The sequence below is a fragment of the Jaminaea rosea genome (genome assembly GCF_003144245.1).
Source record: "Jaminaea rosea strain MCA 5214 unplaced genomic scaffold BDZ90scaffold_9, whole genome shotgun sequence".
NCBI lineage: Eukaryota > Fungi > Basidiomycota > Exobasidiomycetes > Microstromatales > Jaminaea > Jaminaea rosea.
Window position 1 is genome coordinate 353220 of NW_020289983.1, and position 13713 is coordinate 366932.

Genomic DNA, 13713 nt, shown 5'->3' on the forward strand with positions numbered 1-13713 from the left:
AGGAAGATGAAGTCGCCAGGTTTTCAGGCTGCGTTGGTGAGGTGTCAGGTGTTCAGGCTGCGTTGGTGAGGTGTATTTTTTATTCTCACGGGACCGCGGTAGCCAGCTCTGAAGCGTACCCTTTGTACGCTTTTGAACTTGGACCACTGCTTTTGTCGATCGATCTCATAGACTAGGAAATAGGAGCCGGCTCACTTTCTGGACTGTGATTGAAGGGCGGCACTCTGCTATCTAGCCCTGCCCGCGACGCAAGCGATCGGGCATTGATTCCACGCTACTGCCATTGGCACTACCTAGACGAGCACTAGGCCGGGCGTCTCCGTTCTGGAAAGAAGCACAGCCGCTGATCAGCACAAGACGAGGGCGCAATGATACCACGTTTCCATGATAGTTACGCTATCGCCTCCTGCGTGAGATTCGCTCGCACGCGACGAGGGCAATGACAGAAGAGCGGTCCAAAAAAGCCCGATGCCGTGGCGATGAGGCATCACGATTGCTCATGAGTATGGCCGAGACGCTGCGACAGACAGCTGGATCTTCATACAATGTCATTGAAGGTATTTTTCGATTGCAAAGGAACATTGCACTTGTCCGACTACTACAATCACCTTCGTCAGCGTGCGTACGGGGGAGGAACTTCCATCAGCGGCGGCTTTGGCTCGTCGCTTGCCGTCTCTGAACGTCTGCTTTCGGCCGCGACAGCTTCGATGTCGTCGACCCGCGTAACGTTGGTGATAACTTCGGGCTCTTCGGTTGCAGGTGGGGCCGCAGTGTTGTGTGCAGGATGAGCGCGAGTCCTTCTACACCAGTAGAAGCAGGAGGGAGGGTCATCCCAGCAGCATTTCAAGATCCAGAAAGGAAGCAAGCAGGGGCCAAACAAGACGGTGAAGAAGGTCCTGACCCACTTCTCAAATGGCATACAGCAGGGGTCGACGTAGCCGTTTGCTGATCTCCTGTTGAGATGGCTGAACCAACGGATCAATGGTATGCCTAAAACGGCCAGCACGTAAAGTATCAAGAAGGGCTATTCGAAAGAGCTTGACATATCGTCAGCAAAGTGAAGGAGCGTGTGCTGGGTAGGTCAGTTGGACTCACTGCGGAGTAGATGAGAGCAAATCTGGTTTCCCAACTCATCTCGCGCGGTGCGAGAGCTGGGGCCATAATGATACCAGTAGAGTAGAGTGACGATGAGGCGAGTTCCAGGCGATTGCGGTACAGTTGATCAAGGCGGCGGCGACCGTTGGCGCAAGTGACGTTGTGTTGCCCCTCAATCAAGGTGAGGCAGTAGGAAGGGTGTTTGGAATCTGGAGGAGACGTCTGCACGTTCGAACTTCAACCCCCACTCCATCTTATAGAAACGCAGCGTCGTCCATATCTCCTCCTAGCTGTGCTAACGCGATGCCCGGCTGAACACCTCTGACTAGCAATATCACTCGCTATCGCAGAAAGACATCTGTGTCTTTCTGTGTGGTCTCGCGATTGAGATGCGCCCAGCCGGCAGCGCGTGGCCTTCCCGTGCGTGATGGAGGCGCCGATCGGGCATTGATCCCCGCGCTAATTGACGCTAGTCCAGCCAGCTGGGATCCAAGCGCTCCAATTTGGCACAGCCGGAGACTACCTCCAAGGGGGGGTCATTCGGAACACTATGCTGGTGAGAAAGGGTATCTTCAGTGTGGGGAAGTACCGTCCCGTGTCTTCCCGATCATGGCAATCAGCACCACACTGCGGAAGACACGGCTGAGGAGAGTCCATCTCCTCAGATCGCGCCATTCCTCGCCCGACGTCATCGCAACGAGCTTTCCCATGCTACTCCAAGGCTAGAACAGCCGGCTGGTCACGACGACAGAGAGCCCAGATCCTCAGTCTGGCCATGGCGCGGCGTTATCATCCTCGACGTCACCAGATCGGGCTGTGCCAAGAGTCGCTGCATGAGCGTCTTAAGGGCCGAGGCATACTGCGAATCAATTCCATTGCCGGCAAATATAGCGTAGCGTAGCGCAGACGAAGTTGAGGGTGGGGCGCAACACTCCGCCCGGCAAAGGGTCACGAGGACGATGGACTCGAGCTTGCTTGCGAGCCACGATATCGCTCGCTCGCTCGCTTCCCCGCTCATGTCCTGCCTTTGTCTTCCCTCTACTCCTGCTCGAAGCTCAAAGGCTCAAACCTCGTGCCTCCGCCAATGAAACTCTTGCCCATGTACTCGACCCACTGCAACCTCACAGCGTGCAGCGTAGCACTGAGAGCCTCCATACCACAGAGAATACTGATCGTGCCGGCAAACCAGACGGCGAAGCCTGCTACCGTGGCGAGGGCTCCGGTGATGCCCGTCATCCCAAAGACGTTCTGGATCGTCATGGTCCAGAGGACTTCGGAGAGCTGGGCGTGGGCAAGGGAAAGGGCCCAGAGACGCAGGTAGGAGGCCGTGTTCGAGATGGCGCCAAGGCAGAATTCTGTGCGAGGAAAGGCAAAGAAGGAGGTCAGCTTGAACTTGCGCGAGTGTGCGCCTCGCAGCGAGCGTACCGATGGTGTGGATGATCTGATGGATGACCACCTCTCCGAACTCCTCGCCATGCTCCTCACCACCCTCACCACCGCTGCCGTGCCCTTCAACACGCTCTCCCGCGCCGTTGATAAGCTGCTCCTCTTCGTCCTCATCGGTGGCCGTCAGATGGCTGTACCCCTGCCCGGCGGTGCGCTGCTTCTCCTTCCAGATCAAGTAGGGCTTAGCGGCCAGCATCCACGGCACACAGATGAACGCCAGACCAAGCAGTACAGTCTGCACGAATGCTTGACCCGAGTAAAGCTCCTTCTCCGGCTCGACCTGGCCAGGCTTGAGGAACATGTAGATGAGCGCGTTGAGAAGGGAGGGCGGGTTGTTCCTGAAGAGGTTGCCCGTGGCATCCGTCTCGTACCAGTCGACGGACCATTTGTAGATGATCATGAAGACGAGGTAGCCAAAGAGGCAGTGCAGGAACAAGATCTGGGGAAGGAACTCTGTAATGATGGATGACGGGCGACCAAAGTGGATGAAGTTGGGGACTTGCGTGCAGATGGAGAGGGACATGTGCAGCACACCGAGGACGACGGACATCTTCATCTTGATACTGTTCGTGAATACCAAGTTGTTGTCCGCGCCATGCCATGTAGGGTCGAGACCCATCAAGTAGACATTGCCATTGGGCTGGGCCTCCACCGTGCCAGTGGCGTTGGCGGGCCAGTCGAAGCCCGTCTTAAAGAGGTTGAGCGACTTGGAGAAGATGTCGTTGTAGATGAATCCAGTGTAGACGGAGAAGGCGCCCATGAGCAAGATCATGTATCGACCGTAGAAGAACATGTCGAAGATCTCGCCTCCATCGAGCTTGGACAGGCGTCGTTCGTACACTACCATGGCGAGAGCTGTGAGGGTCATGATGAGACCGTGGCCTATGTCGCCGAACATGACGGCGAAGAGAAAGGGGAAGTTGATGACTGCCGTGAGACCTGGGTTGACCTCCCCATACGCAGCGATACCGTAGGCGTCGACGATGGACTGGAAGCCGGCGGTGAACTTGTTGGTGAGCTGGTAGGTCGGAGGAGTCTGCTTGGTCTTGAGCTCCTGCAGGACGGGAGGCACATTGGTGCCCGCATTCTCCGCTGCTCGCTGCAGAGCCAGCTGGATGGACTGAAGTGCAAAGGTTGGGCACCAGCCCTCTGCAATGAGCGTCTTGCGTCGCGAGTCGAAGAGGAAGTTGTTCATCGTGGCGTAGACAAGCTTCTCCTTGCGCACCACATCTGCCCAAGCGCTCAGCGTCTCTGCAATCTTGACCAACTCGGTGCGGCGAGTAGCCGACGTGGTAAAGAGGACATTGTTCAGGTCCTCGATGCGCGAGTGGACGTCACGGAGCGCAGCCTCGCGCTTGTCCGATGACGAGTCGATGGGATACAAAGTACCACTCATGGACTCGGCAATCTTGCGAATCTTGTTGAGGAGCTCCTGCCCATGGGCAAAAATGATGAAAACGTTCTTGCGGACAGGCTCCTCCTTGCCAGGCTCGTCAAAGGTCTCGTCGATCTCGGCATAGTTCATGTAGAGGTTGCCCCTGAGCACGCGCCAAAGGATGCGCTCGAAAGTGGGCATGCGGCTGCGCTCGATTGTTCCTGCGACGAACTCAAGGTCGAAGGCAGGACCTCCAAAGCCACTGTCATTGTCGCCGCGACCGCCACCGGTCTCCATGTCATCGAGAAGGGGCGCATGGTCGTCATCGGTGCTGGTGCGGATGTGCTCATGCCTGCCATCTGCTTGGTTGAAGAAGACGGCCGTCTCACGAAGGACGTGACGAGCCTCTTGAAGCTCGAGCAAACGTCGCTGCAGCGTCTCGTAGCTGCCGTTCATCTGACCGATGCGATCCTCGTGCTCGCGCAGCTTTGTGCTGAGCTCGTCCATCTGGAGAGGGCCACGTCGACCGCCAGTGGAGAAGTTGAGGAAGGGAAGGGCCGATTCGAGAGGGCGGACGGGCACCTTCTCATGCTCCATCTGCGATTGGAGGAAACGCACACGGCGGTCCATCTCGTCGAGGCGACGGATGTCAGAGACGAAGGTGCGCTGGAAGGGGGTCACATCTGGGTTGAGCTGTGCAGAGGAAGGGGCCATTGATGTCAGTGGCCAAAGCATCTTGTTGATCTCGCTGCGCTGGCACTCACATCCTTGAACATGACGTTTCCCAACTGCGCAAGTTCAGTGACGGCCGCATGAGCAGACTCGGTAGGCATGTAGATCTGAACGAGGGACATCTGCGCCGAGCGGTAGAGGGACTCTTGGTTGCCCACACGAGGGACATGGTCCCCGCGACCGTTCATGATGGGCAGCGCAGGTGGTTTGTGATGGTGAGGAATGCAGCTCGTTGTGATTGGCTGAGCGGCCTTGTGGCCCCTGGCTCACAGACCAGAGACCTGCCTCCCGTTGGCGGGGCGGACGGCTCCGACTCGCGTGGCAGACTTGGCGTGTGGAGTCGAGTCGAGTCGAGTTGAGGGCGGACAGAGATCCAGAGGGCTGCGAGAACAAGGCTCGCTCAGTTCCATCCAACAGGAGGTCTTGCTCACCACCATACAATTATCATGGCAGATCGACAAGCGAGCGGCAGCTCATCAGGACCGCCGCCATCCGCAGCGAGTGGCTCAGCTCCCTCCTCTGCCGCTTCAAACGTGCACTTCGACCAGACGACCGGCAAATGGCAATACGAGGACCTCTCCACGGGCATAGAGTACGAATACGACGACCAAACCTCAACTTGGCGCCGCATCATCGACGAAGACGAGCTCAAGCAGCAGCAAGATGCCTACGCAGTCTCGGGCGTAGATGAAGAGCAGCCTGCCGCTCCTGTGGAGAGGAGGATGAACAAGAAGAAGCGCAAGGCTGAGCAGGAGGGAACTACAGATCCCAACTCTCTGAGTGGGGAGCCGACAAGCAGTACGCTGCCTGTCAACGAAGCCGGAGTCGTGAGAGAGCAGAAGATTGCCAGAGGCAACGGCAAGGCGGGCTCTCCATCAGGCTCAGGTGCCGCGTCAGGCGGAGCGTCCTCTCGCCCGCGCATCAACTCCTCCCTCTTCATCTCCTCGCTCCCCCTGGATGCAACCGCAGAGGAAATTGCCTCCGTCTTCTCACGCTACGGCATCATCTCAGAAGACGACGCGGGCAATCCGAGAATCAAGCTGTACACCGACCCGGCATCAGGGGACATGTTCAAGGGCGAGGCGCTGGTCACTTTCTTCAAGCCAGAGAGCTGCGAGCTGGCCATTCAGCTGTTGGATGGTACGTGCTTGCGGGCGGCAGAGGGGCAGAGCAAGCCTTTGATGAAGGTAGAGATGGCGGACTGGTCCAAGGCGAGTGGGGGCCAGCAGAGCAACGCGGTGGGTGCTAAGAAGGGGGCTGAGGGGTCGACAGGATCTGCAAAGGAGAAGACAAACGATGCTGCGAGCTCTTCATCCGCTAGCGCAACGGCCTCGTCATCCGCGGACCCAGGCAAAGCCTCAGCCTCAAGCTCAAACGTCAAGCGCCCACCACCGCGGACCGAGGCCGACAAGAAGCGTGCAGCCAAACGCTACGCCCGAATGGCCGACAAGCTCTCGGGCTGGGACTCCGCCAGCGACGACGAGGAATCGGCCTCGCTCCGCTCTTCAGGGATTCGCGCGGGATACGCCCACCCAACATCCCGCCTCGTCATCCTCAAGCGCATCTTTACCCTCTCTGAGCTCGAGGAGGATCCGTCCCTCCTTCTCGACCTCAAGGGCGACGTCCGCGAGGAGTGCGAGGCTATCGGCGCAGTGACTAGCGTGACGTTGTATGACGAGGAGCCGGAGGGGGTTGTTACTGTGAAGTTTAAGAGGGTCGAGGACGCGAGGGAGTGTGTCAAGAGGATGGACGGGCGATTCTTTGCACAGAGGAGGTTGGAGGCATTTTTGGCCGAAGGGAACAAGGTGCGATTCAGGAGGAGTGGCAGAGGGGGAGCGAGTGATGCGGAGGATGACGACGAGGTGGAGGATGGGGAGGGCAAGGGGAAAGATGACGAAGGGAAGAGGAGAGACGGATTTGGGGATTGGTTGGAAGCTGGTGGTGACGATTAAGCGATTAAGCGATTGGATATAGTATGAGTACAACAAGCTAGAAATGGGTCGTTCGTGGCGGCTCTACGCCACCTTCTTCCTGACAATACCAAGCGCATTGCCCTTCTTTGCCTTCTTCTTTGCCGGCATGGGCAAGGGCGGTGGTGATGCTGCTGATGCGCTCGTAGAGCCGAGGAGCGTCTTGGCTCGCTCGCTGAGCAGGCTGGTGACTTCTGGCTCTGTGTCGTCGTCACCGGTGTCGGCGAGGGCGCGCTTAACAACTACGCCTGCTTTACCGCTGCCATTGCCGTTGCTGGTATTAGCCGCGGGTGGAAGAGGGGAGGCGCTGCTTGAGGGACCAGTGGCTGAGCTCTGGTCGTCATCATCGTCTGCAGCCGCTCCCCCACCCCTCAACGCGGCTTCCAACTCCCTCTCCTCCTCCTCCCCACCCAGATCCTCTGCCCTGCTGAAGTACTTGCGGACAAGCAACTCATCCTCTTCCTCAGCCCTGCGCCTCTCCTCCTCTTCAGGATCCAATCTGCGCCTCTCCTCATCCCTCGCGGCGCGCTTCTGCGTCAGCCTGTCCATGATGTCTCCTGCATCCACACGGTCCATCTTGGCGTTGCGTGATCGAATGTCTCGCAGGTTGTCCTCCATCTCCATCTCACGCTTCGACTCGCGCTGTCTTGCCTCAAGCAGAGCCATCGGGTCGGCTCCCTCTTCGACCATCTTGGCTGCCGCATCCTCGCGACTCTTACCCTGCGCTTCAAGCTCGCGGAGGCGCTCCTCTTCTGCAAAATGGGCGAGCGGATCGTCATCATCGTCGTCGTAAGCTTGCCCATCCGCTTCGTCTTGCTCCTTGCCCTCCTTCCAAGGCTCGTAGTTGCGACTCGCTCCATGCTCAGCGACATAATCCGTATTTCTCGGGTCAGTCTTGAAAGTGATCTCAGCACTGCAGCGCGTGCACTTGATGTAGAAGCGGAAGATGCGGATGCCATAGTAGTCTTGGCCTTGAACCGTCTCTTTGCGAGCGTTGAACTTGCGTCCTTTGTAGATGTATTCGCCACAGGAGTTGCAGCGCATGCTGAAGGGAGCCATCAAGCGGACGACGATTTGACCACCTTGCGGGCGCTTGACGCGCTTGATCTTCGAGGGATCGAAGTCCGGCGGGTAGTACTTGGAGAGGACTTTACGCTCTGCCATGATGGGCGACTAGAGGGGGTGTTGGGAGCCGTGCAGGCGAGGAAGTGGTGTTGAGGAGGCCAAGGTGGGCCAACTGCTGGATGGCCAACTTTGTTCCTGAGCTCGGACTGAGCGCTTGACGCGCCACGTGGAGATGCGCACCAGCCAGGCCGTGTCGCCTCCAAGGGCCAGTGTCGCAACTCCTTCTCACCGTCGCAACCAACACTCTCACCAGCCCCTCGCTATGACCAACCTCACCCTCTACTCGGTCACGGCGCTACTGATTCTCGACTCATCAGGGAGTCGCATTCTTGCCAAGTACTACCAGCCTCCAGCAGCAGTAGCAGCAGCAGCGGCGACAGCAGGTGCAGCAACTACAACACCGCATCATAGCGCCGGCAATGCCCCTCGTCAACTCACAGCTGCCAACCCCTTCACCACTCTGAAAGAGCAGCGCGCATTCGAAAAGAGCATACTCGAAAAGGTCTCGAAGCGAGGTTCCTCATCTAGCGGTAGCAGCGGCTCAACGGAGATCCAGCTCTTGGACTCGCACCTCCTCCTCTCGAAGTCGACCCTGGATGTGCATCTCGTCGTGGTCAGCCCGGCAGAGGAGAATGAGCTGATGGTCTCGTCACTCCTGTCGAGCCTTTGGGAGGCAATTGGGATGCTCCTTGCTGGACAGGGTTTGGAGAAGAGGACATTGCTCGAGAATCTGGACTTGGTGACGTTGGCGGTTGATGAGGCGGTGGATGATGGGTGAGTGCGGAAGATGCTAGCAGAATTGTTAGCACCTGTCACAGCTGGTCACTGACTCTCTTTCTCTTCGCCTCGTACTTGTTTTCTCGCTCAGCATCATCCTCGAGACGGACCCTGCGACGATTGCATCTCGCGTCTCGAGACCAAGGCCAGACGCGACGGAGATTCAGATTAACGAGCAGAGTGAGTACTCATTTTCCTCTTCAGTCATGGCGTGAGGTCAGCTGCTGACACCGTCGTGCCCTCCTTGCTCCAATCGCTCCCGCAGCCATCATGAGCGCCTACTCAACGCTCAAGGAGAGGGTAGCACAGAGGATCTTGCAGGGTTGAGCGAACAAGACTTTGTGAAAAATAATGCCATACATCAAGAGACCAAGTGAGCGAGAGTGAGCTCGGCGTCAGACTGTCATCATGCGCGCACAGGAGAGGGAAGATGATCGACACGCAGGCGAGCAGAGCTATCGGGTCGCGATGATGATGTGATGAAGTGAGCAGCGTGCAAGGCAAGTGTACAGCGGGTCTCCAACGTGTAGTCTGCCGTCGCTGTCGCCATGCTGCGTGGCGGCCCTCCGCTGCCTCCAACAGTACGAATGTCAAAGATGAACCAATCCCCGCATCTATGAAGCAGCCGCACGCATCTTGGAGCCTGTCAAGGTGTGGGGAAGGATGGAGTGGGGTCAGCAACCGCGTAAAGGCACACCGTTGCCAGAACTCGTGATACTCACGCTTGCCGGTCTGCGCCTGGAAACCAGTCTTGATGGCCGAGACGGATCTCTGACTGCCGCAAGCTGAGCACTTCATGAAGTAGATCCTGAAAGCGTTGGCGAGACGGTCAAGGTCAGCTTCTCAACCCCATAGCGCAATGCTGCCTCCTCAGAGCGTTCACTCACCTGTTCTCCTTCAACAGTAGCGTATTCGGGCTCTTGCAGGTCTTGCAAGTCACATACTCGACAATGTACCTCCTCAGTACGTTCTCAATCTGCTTAGGCTGGAATCTTCCCTTGATGATCAACCTCTGCGACCCGTCGATGGACCCCACAGTACCCAGCTCAGCAAAGAGGTACTGAATGACGTGGTCCGGCTGGCGATGCATGCGCTTGCAGATGTCGATGACGTTGGCGAATGAGGTCTTCTTTGAGCCGTCACGAGCCACCTGAGGGGGGACAATAGTGTACTTCTTCCTGTCCCCGGAGAGGGCAGGGTTCTGCGCACGAAGGACGTTGAAGAAGCGGCCGAGCAGCTCTTGGTAGGTGTAGTCGCGGTCGGTACCGTGCCATGTCTCTGCCTCTTCCTTGCCACCAGCAGCACCGTCGTCGCCATCATCGGCGGCAAAGACGTCGTCGCCCAGATCACCCTGCGCCGTCGCATCCTCGCCATCTGCCGGTGTAGCAGCTCCGCCCTCTCCCTCTCCCAGCTCCTTCTCAAACGCCTCCATGTCGAAGGCGGCCTTCTTTGACTTTTTCTTCTTCTTCTTCATCTCGCCAAAGTCCAAGTCACCTCCAGCGCCATTTGCATCGCCTCCATCCTCTTGCGCAGCATCAGCAGCCGCACCCGCTGCCTCAGGCTCTGCGTCGGCCGCACCGGTGCTGGGCTCAGCAACATCGTCGAGGTCCATAGGGATGGCTTTCTTGCTCTTCTTCTTCTTCTTGAGGCCGCCGAACATGTCGTCGCCCCCAGCAGCGGCGTCAGCTGAACCGGCTGCAGCAGCGCTGCTCTCCTCAGCGGGCGCGGCATTGTCTGCGCCGTCGTCGAGGCCGGAAAAGTCGACTGCCTTCTTCGTCTTCTTCTTTTTGAGCGAAGGGTCGAACATTGGCTCTGAGTCTGCCATGGTGATGATGTGGTGTGGTACTGATAACGAGGGAAGTGGTGGCGGACAAAGTCGTGCGACGGGCACCAAGCGGACGAGGAAGCACCGAGGGCGACTCGAATGCCGCCCGCGCGCAGGGCTGGGAGAGGTGGACGTCGCGTGGCAAAGCCGAGTCATTAAGCGTACGGTGAGACGCAGAGATGGTCTGGGCTATCGCGATAATCGAGGTTCGTATGCTGAAACGGGCTATGATTACAAGGAAAAAGGGTAGCTGATACGGAACATGAAGTGATGATGATGAACGAGAAAGCCATGGGACCCAAATACTCTGTGCCTCCTCTGACGGGCAGCTTGATCAGAAGTCAGTCGAAAAGGCCTGCGTCGACCTCTTCCTGGCCGCCGCCTCCTTGTAGATGGCAGCACAGTGCCTATCAAGCAGCTGCACATACTTCTTCAAGCTCGTCTTCTCCCAATCTCCCTTCACATTCCCGACCTCGCCACCGCTGGCTCCATGCGTCCTCTGCCACTCATTGAGCTCCCTCAACAGCAGCGCAACGGTGGGGCAGTCGTTCTCCGGATCAAAGTCAGCCACCTCCTTTGGGTCCACTGGCACACAGACTCGGCCCGTAGCTGGATGGACGACAAAGGGGGACTTGAGCAAGTGATTGAGGTGCTTGGAGACTTCGGCGTCGATGCGGGGATAGGTGTACTGGAGGATGATGTCCTCCATCGCGGGCTTCCAGACGCTGTTGAAGGTGCGTTCGCCTGACTTGGCGGCTGCTGAGGAGATGTCGGACCATTTGTCCCTGCGAGTAAGAGGAGGTGACGTTGCATGGGTCAGCTCGGCGGACTTCTCATACACCCTCGCGCGCGTATCTGCTCACATTGATGACCGCGACGAGCCCTCCCACTTGTTGCGCAGCTTGTTTATGGCGTCGCTCTCAGAGGACGGCAACAGTTGCAGCAAGATCTCCCACTGCTCCTTTGCCCTGAAGCAGTCCTGATCCCTCAGCACGGTCTCAACAAAGGCGCTCTTGAGGGGTCCATTCTCCCCCTCTTTCCCGATCGCCCTCCTCAGCGCAGGATGCAGCGTCTTGTTGAAGGACCCAGTCGTGCCTTCAACCTTCTTAGCCTGCTGCGCCCCGCCCTTGACAACCTCCAACCACCCCACAATCGCCTTTCTCGCATCGTCCTGCAGCTCGCAAGCCTCCTTGTCGGAGATCCACAAGTGGATACCACGTCGCCCCGAGTAGACCCAAAGGAGATGCTTGAATCCAAAATCTGATCGCAGCCCTTCGTCCAGCACCTGTACCGCAATGGCGATCCAAGCCCAGCAGCGCTTGCAAATTCCCTTTCCTGAACAGCACGTGCGGATAGCATCGTAATCGGTCATGTCGATATCCACTACAAGCTCGCGTGATACGGGGCGAAAGACCGATTTCTGTAGCATCTTTCTATCTTTCGGCTTGGCGGTATACACTGGACCGATCTCAAAACGCGCAGGATTGAGGCGGACGACCTCCTTCTTCCACTCCTCCCAATTGGAGAAGGACTGGTAGCGGATATACACGTCATTGAGGAGGGTGAAGGCGAATTCGCGATTGGTGAAGTTCTTTGTAGGCTGATGTGGGAGATCTCGGTTGAGCCAGACGTAGAGGGACTTGAAGGGCAGGAGACGCTTGTAGAAGGCAAGCATGGCCATTGGCTCTGTGCTGTCGTTTCGCTCGATTGCTTTTTCATCTATCTGCTCCATGGCCATGTCGAGCGTGTCGTCCCCGTCAAGACCATCGATGTCCATCTGTGGCGGTGGTGGCCGCGCTGGTGGGAGGACTGCTGCTGCCATGCTGAGTGGCGGCTTGAGAGGGGAAATGAGGGGATGCTGCAGAGGAGTGGATGCTGAGGTGTTGCTTGACCTCGAATCTCGAATCGTTGAACGCGACTCGCGTTCCGCGTAGAGAGGCCGTCGAGGGCGTCGAGGAGCCACAGTCGGAACGGGCTCAGCCAGGGGGCCGAGCGATGGATCGTGGCTTGGACTGGTGCTCCACCACCAACAGTCAACCTCCGGCAGCGCACAGCCATCCTCCTTTCTCCCCCACACCACCACTCCTCCCCCACAATATGGCCTCCTCCTCGCCCGAAGAGCTCCTCAAGACCGCCGAGAAGCGCGCTCAGTCCACGGGAGGCTTCTTCAGTTTCGGCTCCTCGTCCACCAAGCTCGAGGAAGCCGCAGAGTTGTACAAGGCCGCTGCCAACAAGTTTCGCGCAGCCAACCGTTTCGACGATGCCGGTCATGCTTTCATGAAGGCTGCAGAGACGGAGATCAAAGCGGGAGAGACCGACTATGCGGCCAATACCTTCTTTGAGGCTAGCAAGTGCTTCAAGATGACCAGACCGGAGCGTGAGCAGGCCAGCTCCCTCTGGACATGCTGCATTTCCCATCGTTGACTGACCCGTTCCCCCCCTTTGCCTTCTGGCCATCCAGTCGCCGTCACCTCTCTCACTCGCTGCAGACAGATACTTATCGAAAAGGGACGTTTTCGCCAAGCAGCAGACAGGGAGAAGGGCATCGCCGAGCTATACAAAAATGAGGCACACGACCCGGAGAAGGCCCTGCAGAGCTACGAGCAGGCAGCAGAATGGTATATTCAGGAGGGAGCCGCCGCGTGAGATGCGCTCGACGTCCGCCTTCGCTCTGTTCTTCGATTGCTGACCGTGATTGATCGTCTGCGCCCTCGCAGCACGGCCTCCGGATGCTATCGTGAAGCGGCGCAGCTTGCAACAGACGTAGGCGACTACAAGCGTGCAATCGAACGATGGGAGCAGGTCGCACAGATGAGCCTCGACTCGAATCTGACGAGGTACTCGGTCAAGGACTATTACCTGAATGCGGGGCTCTGCTATCTGGCGCTGCCGGTGAGTAGCGCTGACTTGGAGGTAGAGGAAGGGGGATTGAGCCTCTCAGCTGCGCCTCTCGACTGACTCTGAGATCACTCTATCCTTTCCGCGTTCAGGATTACGTGGCATGCGGGAATGCCATGGGCTTCTACGCCCAACAGGACCCATCCTTTCCCACCACCATGGAGGGACGCTTCCTCCACTCCGTCCTCGAGTCGTGTGAGCAAGGCGACGTCAATGTCTTTGATGAGCGGTGAGTGGTTGTGCCGCATGTCCGTGCATAATTGAGGCAGATTACTGATTCATCGATGCTTTGGCTGGTCGTAAACAGCGTACAAGACTATGATCGAACAAAGAGGCTGGTTGGCTGGCAGGCGAGCCTGCTCAGGAATGTGAGGAAGGGGATCATGGAGGAGCCTGACCTTAGCTAGACGAACGACTTGTATCCGCAGTTGTAATGGATGATCATGCTACCCCGTCTTGGCCGACGTCGA

At 57.8% G+C, this 13713-nt stretch overlaps 7 protein-coding genes across 7 annotated transcripts; 3 read left to right on the plus strand and 4 right to left on the minus strand.

Moving 5' to 3' along the window:
* Positions 1-532: 532 nt before the first annotated feature.
* On the minus strand, positions 533-1219 carry BDZ90DRAFT_232918 (hypothetical protein). The gene is made up of 2 exons (XM_025506439.1): positions 1096-1219; positions 533-1024 (listed from the first exon to the last, which is right to left on the minus strand). The coding sequence occupies exons 1-2, from the start codon at positions 1159-1161 to the stop codon at positions 614-616; spliced, it is 477 nt and encodes a 158-aa protein (XP_025361431.1). The 5' UTR covers positions 1162-1219; the 3' UTR covers positions 533-613.
* A 703-nt stretch (positions 1220-1922) lies between these two features.
* Positions 1923-4838, minus strand: BDZ90DRAFT_253560 (V0/A0 complex, 116-kDa subunit of ATPase; the record flags this gene model as incomplete). Its single annotated transcript, XM_025507799.1, has 3 exons — positions 1923-2450; positions 2521-4609; positions 4681-4838. Coding segments are annotated over 3 exons (2564 nt in total), but the record flags the coding sequence as incomplete, so codon positions are not given.
* A 209-nt stretch (positions 4839-5047) lies between these two features.
* Positions 5048-6707, plus strand: BDZ90DRAFT_232919 (hypothetical protein). Its single transcript, XM_025506440.1, has one exon. The coding sequence runs from the start codon at positions 5095-5097 to the stop codon at positions 6598-6600; it is 1506 nt and encodes a 501-aa protein (XP_025361433.1). The 5' UTR covers positions 5048-5094; the 3' UTR covers positions 6601-6707.
* BDZ90DRAFT_232920 (DUF572-domain-containing protein) lies at positions 6328-7834 on the minus strand. Its single transcript, XM_025506441.1, has one exon. The coding sequence runs from the start codon at positions 7780-7782 to the stop codon at positions 6664-6666; it is 1119 nt and encodes a 372-aa protein (XP_025361434.1). The 5' UTR covers positions 7783-7834; the 3' UTR covers positions 6328-6663.
* A 136-nt stretch (positions 7835-7970) lies between these two features.
* Positions 7971-9129, plus strand: BDZ90DRAFT_232921 (snare-like protein). Its single transcript, XM_025506442.1, has 3 exons — positions 7971-8517; positions 8612-8700; positions 8786-9129. The coding sequence occupies exons 1-3, from the start codon at positions 8006-8008 to the stop codon at positions 8845-8847; spliced, it is 663 nt and encodes a 220-aa protein (XP_025361435.1). The 5' UTR covers positions 7971-8005; the 3' UTR covers positions 8848-9129.
* A 1409-nt stretch (positions 9130-10538) lies between these two features.
* Positions 10539-12232, minus strand: BDZ90DRAFT_232922 (prim-pol domain-containing protein). The gene is made up of 2 exons (XM_025506443.1): positions 11209-12232; positions 10539-11130 (listed from the first exon to the last, which is right to left on the minus strand). The coding sequence occupies exons 1-2, from the start codon at positions 12165-12167 to the stop codon at positions 10680-10682; spliced, it is 1410 nt and encodes a 469-aa protein (XP_025361436.1). The 5' UTR covers positions 12168-12232; the 3' UTR covers positions 10539-10679.
* A 210-nt stretch (positions 12233-12442) lies between these two features.
* BDZ90DRAFT_241329 (putative SEC17-transport vesicle fusion protein) lies at positions 12443-13650 on the plus strand (the record flags this gene model as incomplete). Its single annotated transcript, XM_025507389.1, has 5 exons — positions 12443-12722; positions 12807-12987; positions 13063-13237; positions 13336-13472; positions 13551-13650. 5 exons carry the CDS (start codon positions 12443-12445, stop codon positions 13648-13650), a joined length of 873 nt encoding a protein of 290 aa, XP_025361437.1.
* Between the last annotated feature and the right edge of the window lie 63 nt (positions 13651-13713).

What these genes read in the sequence shown, in the direction of transcription:
- BDZ90DRAFT_232921 (XM_025506442.1), top strand. Translation starts at nt 8,006, where the DNA reads ATGACCAACCTCACCCTCTACTCGGTCACGGCGCTACTGATTCTCGAC. An exon ending in GATGAGGCGGTGGATGATGG is followed by an intron (nt 8,518 to 8,611) that starts GTGAGTGCGGAA and finishes TTTCTCGCTCAG; the next exon opens with CATCATCCTCGAGACGGACC. An exon ending in GATTCAGATTAACGAGCAGA is followed by an intron (nt 8,701 to 8,785) that starts GTGAGTACTCAT and finishes TCGCTCCCGCAG; the next exon opens with CCATCATGAGCGCCTACTCA.
- BDZ90DRAFT_232922 (XM_025506443.1), bottom strand. Translation starts at nt 12,167, where the DNA reads ATGGCAGCAGCAGTCCTCCCACCAGCGCGGCCACCACCGCCACAGATG. An exon ending in GGCTCGTCGCGGTCATCAAT is followed by an intron (nt 11,131 to 11,208) that starts GTGAGCAGATAC and finishes TCTTACTCGCAG; the next exon opens with GGACAAATGGTCCGACATCT.
- BDZ90DRAFT_232920 (XM_025506441.1), bottom strand. Translation starts at nt 7,782, where the DNA reads ATGGCAGAGCGTAAAGTCCTCTCCAAGTACTACCCGCCGGACTTCGAT.
- BDZ90DRAFT_232918 (XM_025506439.1), bottom strand. Translation starts at nt 1,161, where the DNA reads ATGGCCCCAGCTCTCGCACCGCGCGAGATGAGTTGGGAAACCAGATTT. An exon ending in TTGCTCTCATCTACTCCGCA is followed by an intron (nt 1,025 to 1,095) that starts GTGAGTCCAACT and finishes TCTTTCGAATAG; the next exon opens with CCCTTCTTGATACTTTACGT.
- BDZ90DRAFT_232919 (XM_025506440.1), top strand. Translation starts at nt 5,095, where the DNA reads ATGGCAGATCGACAAGCGAGCGGCAGCTCATCAGGACCGCCGCCATCC.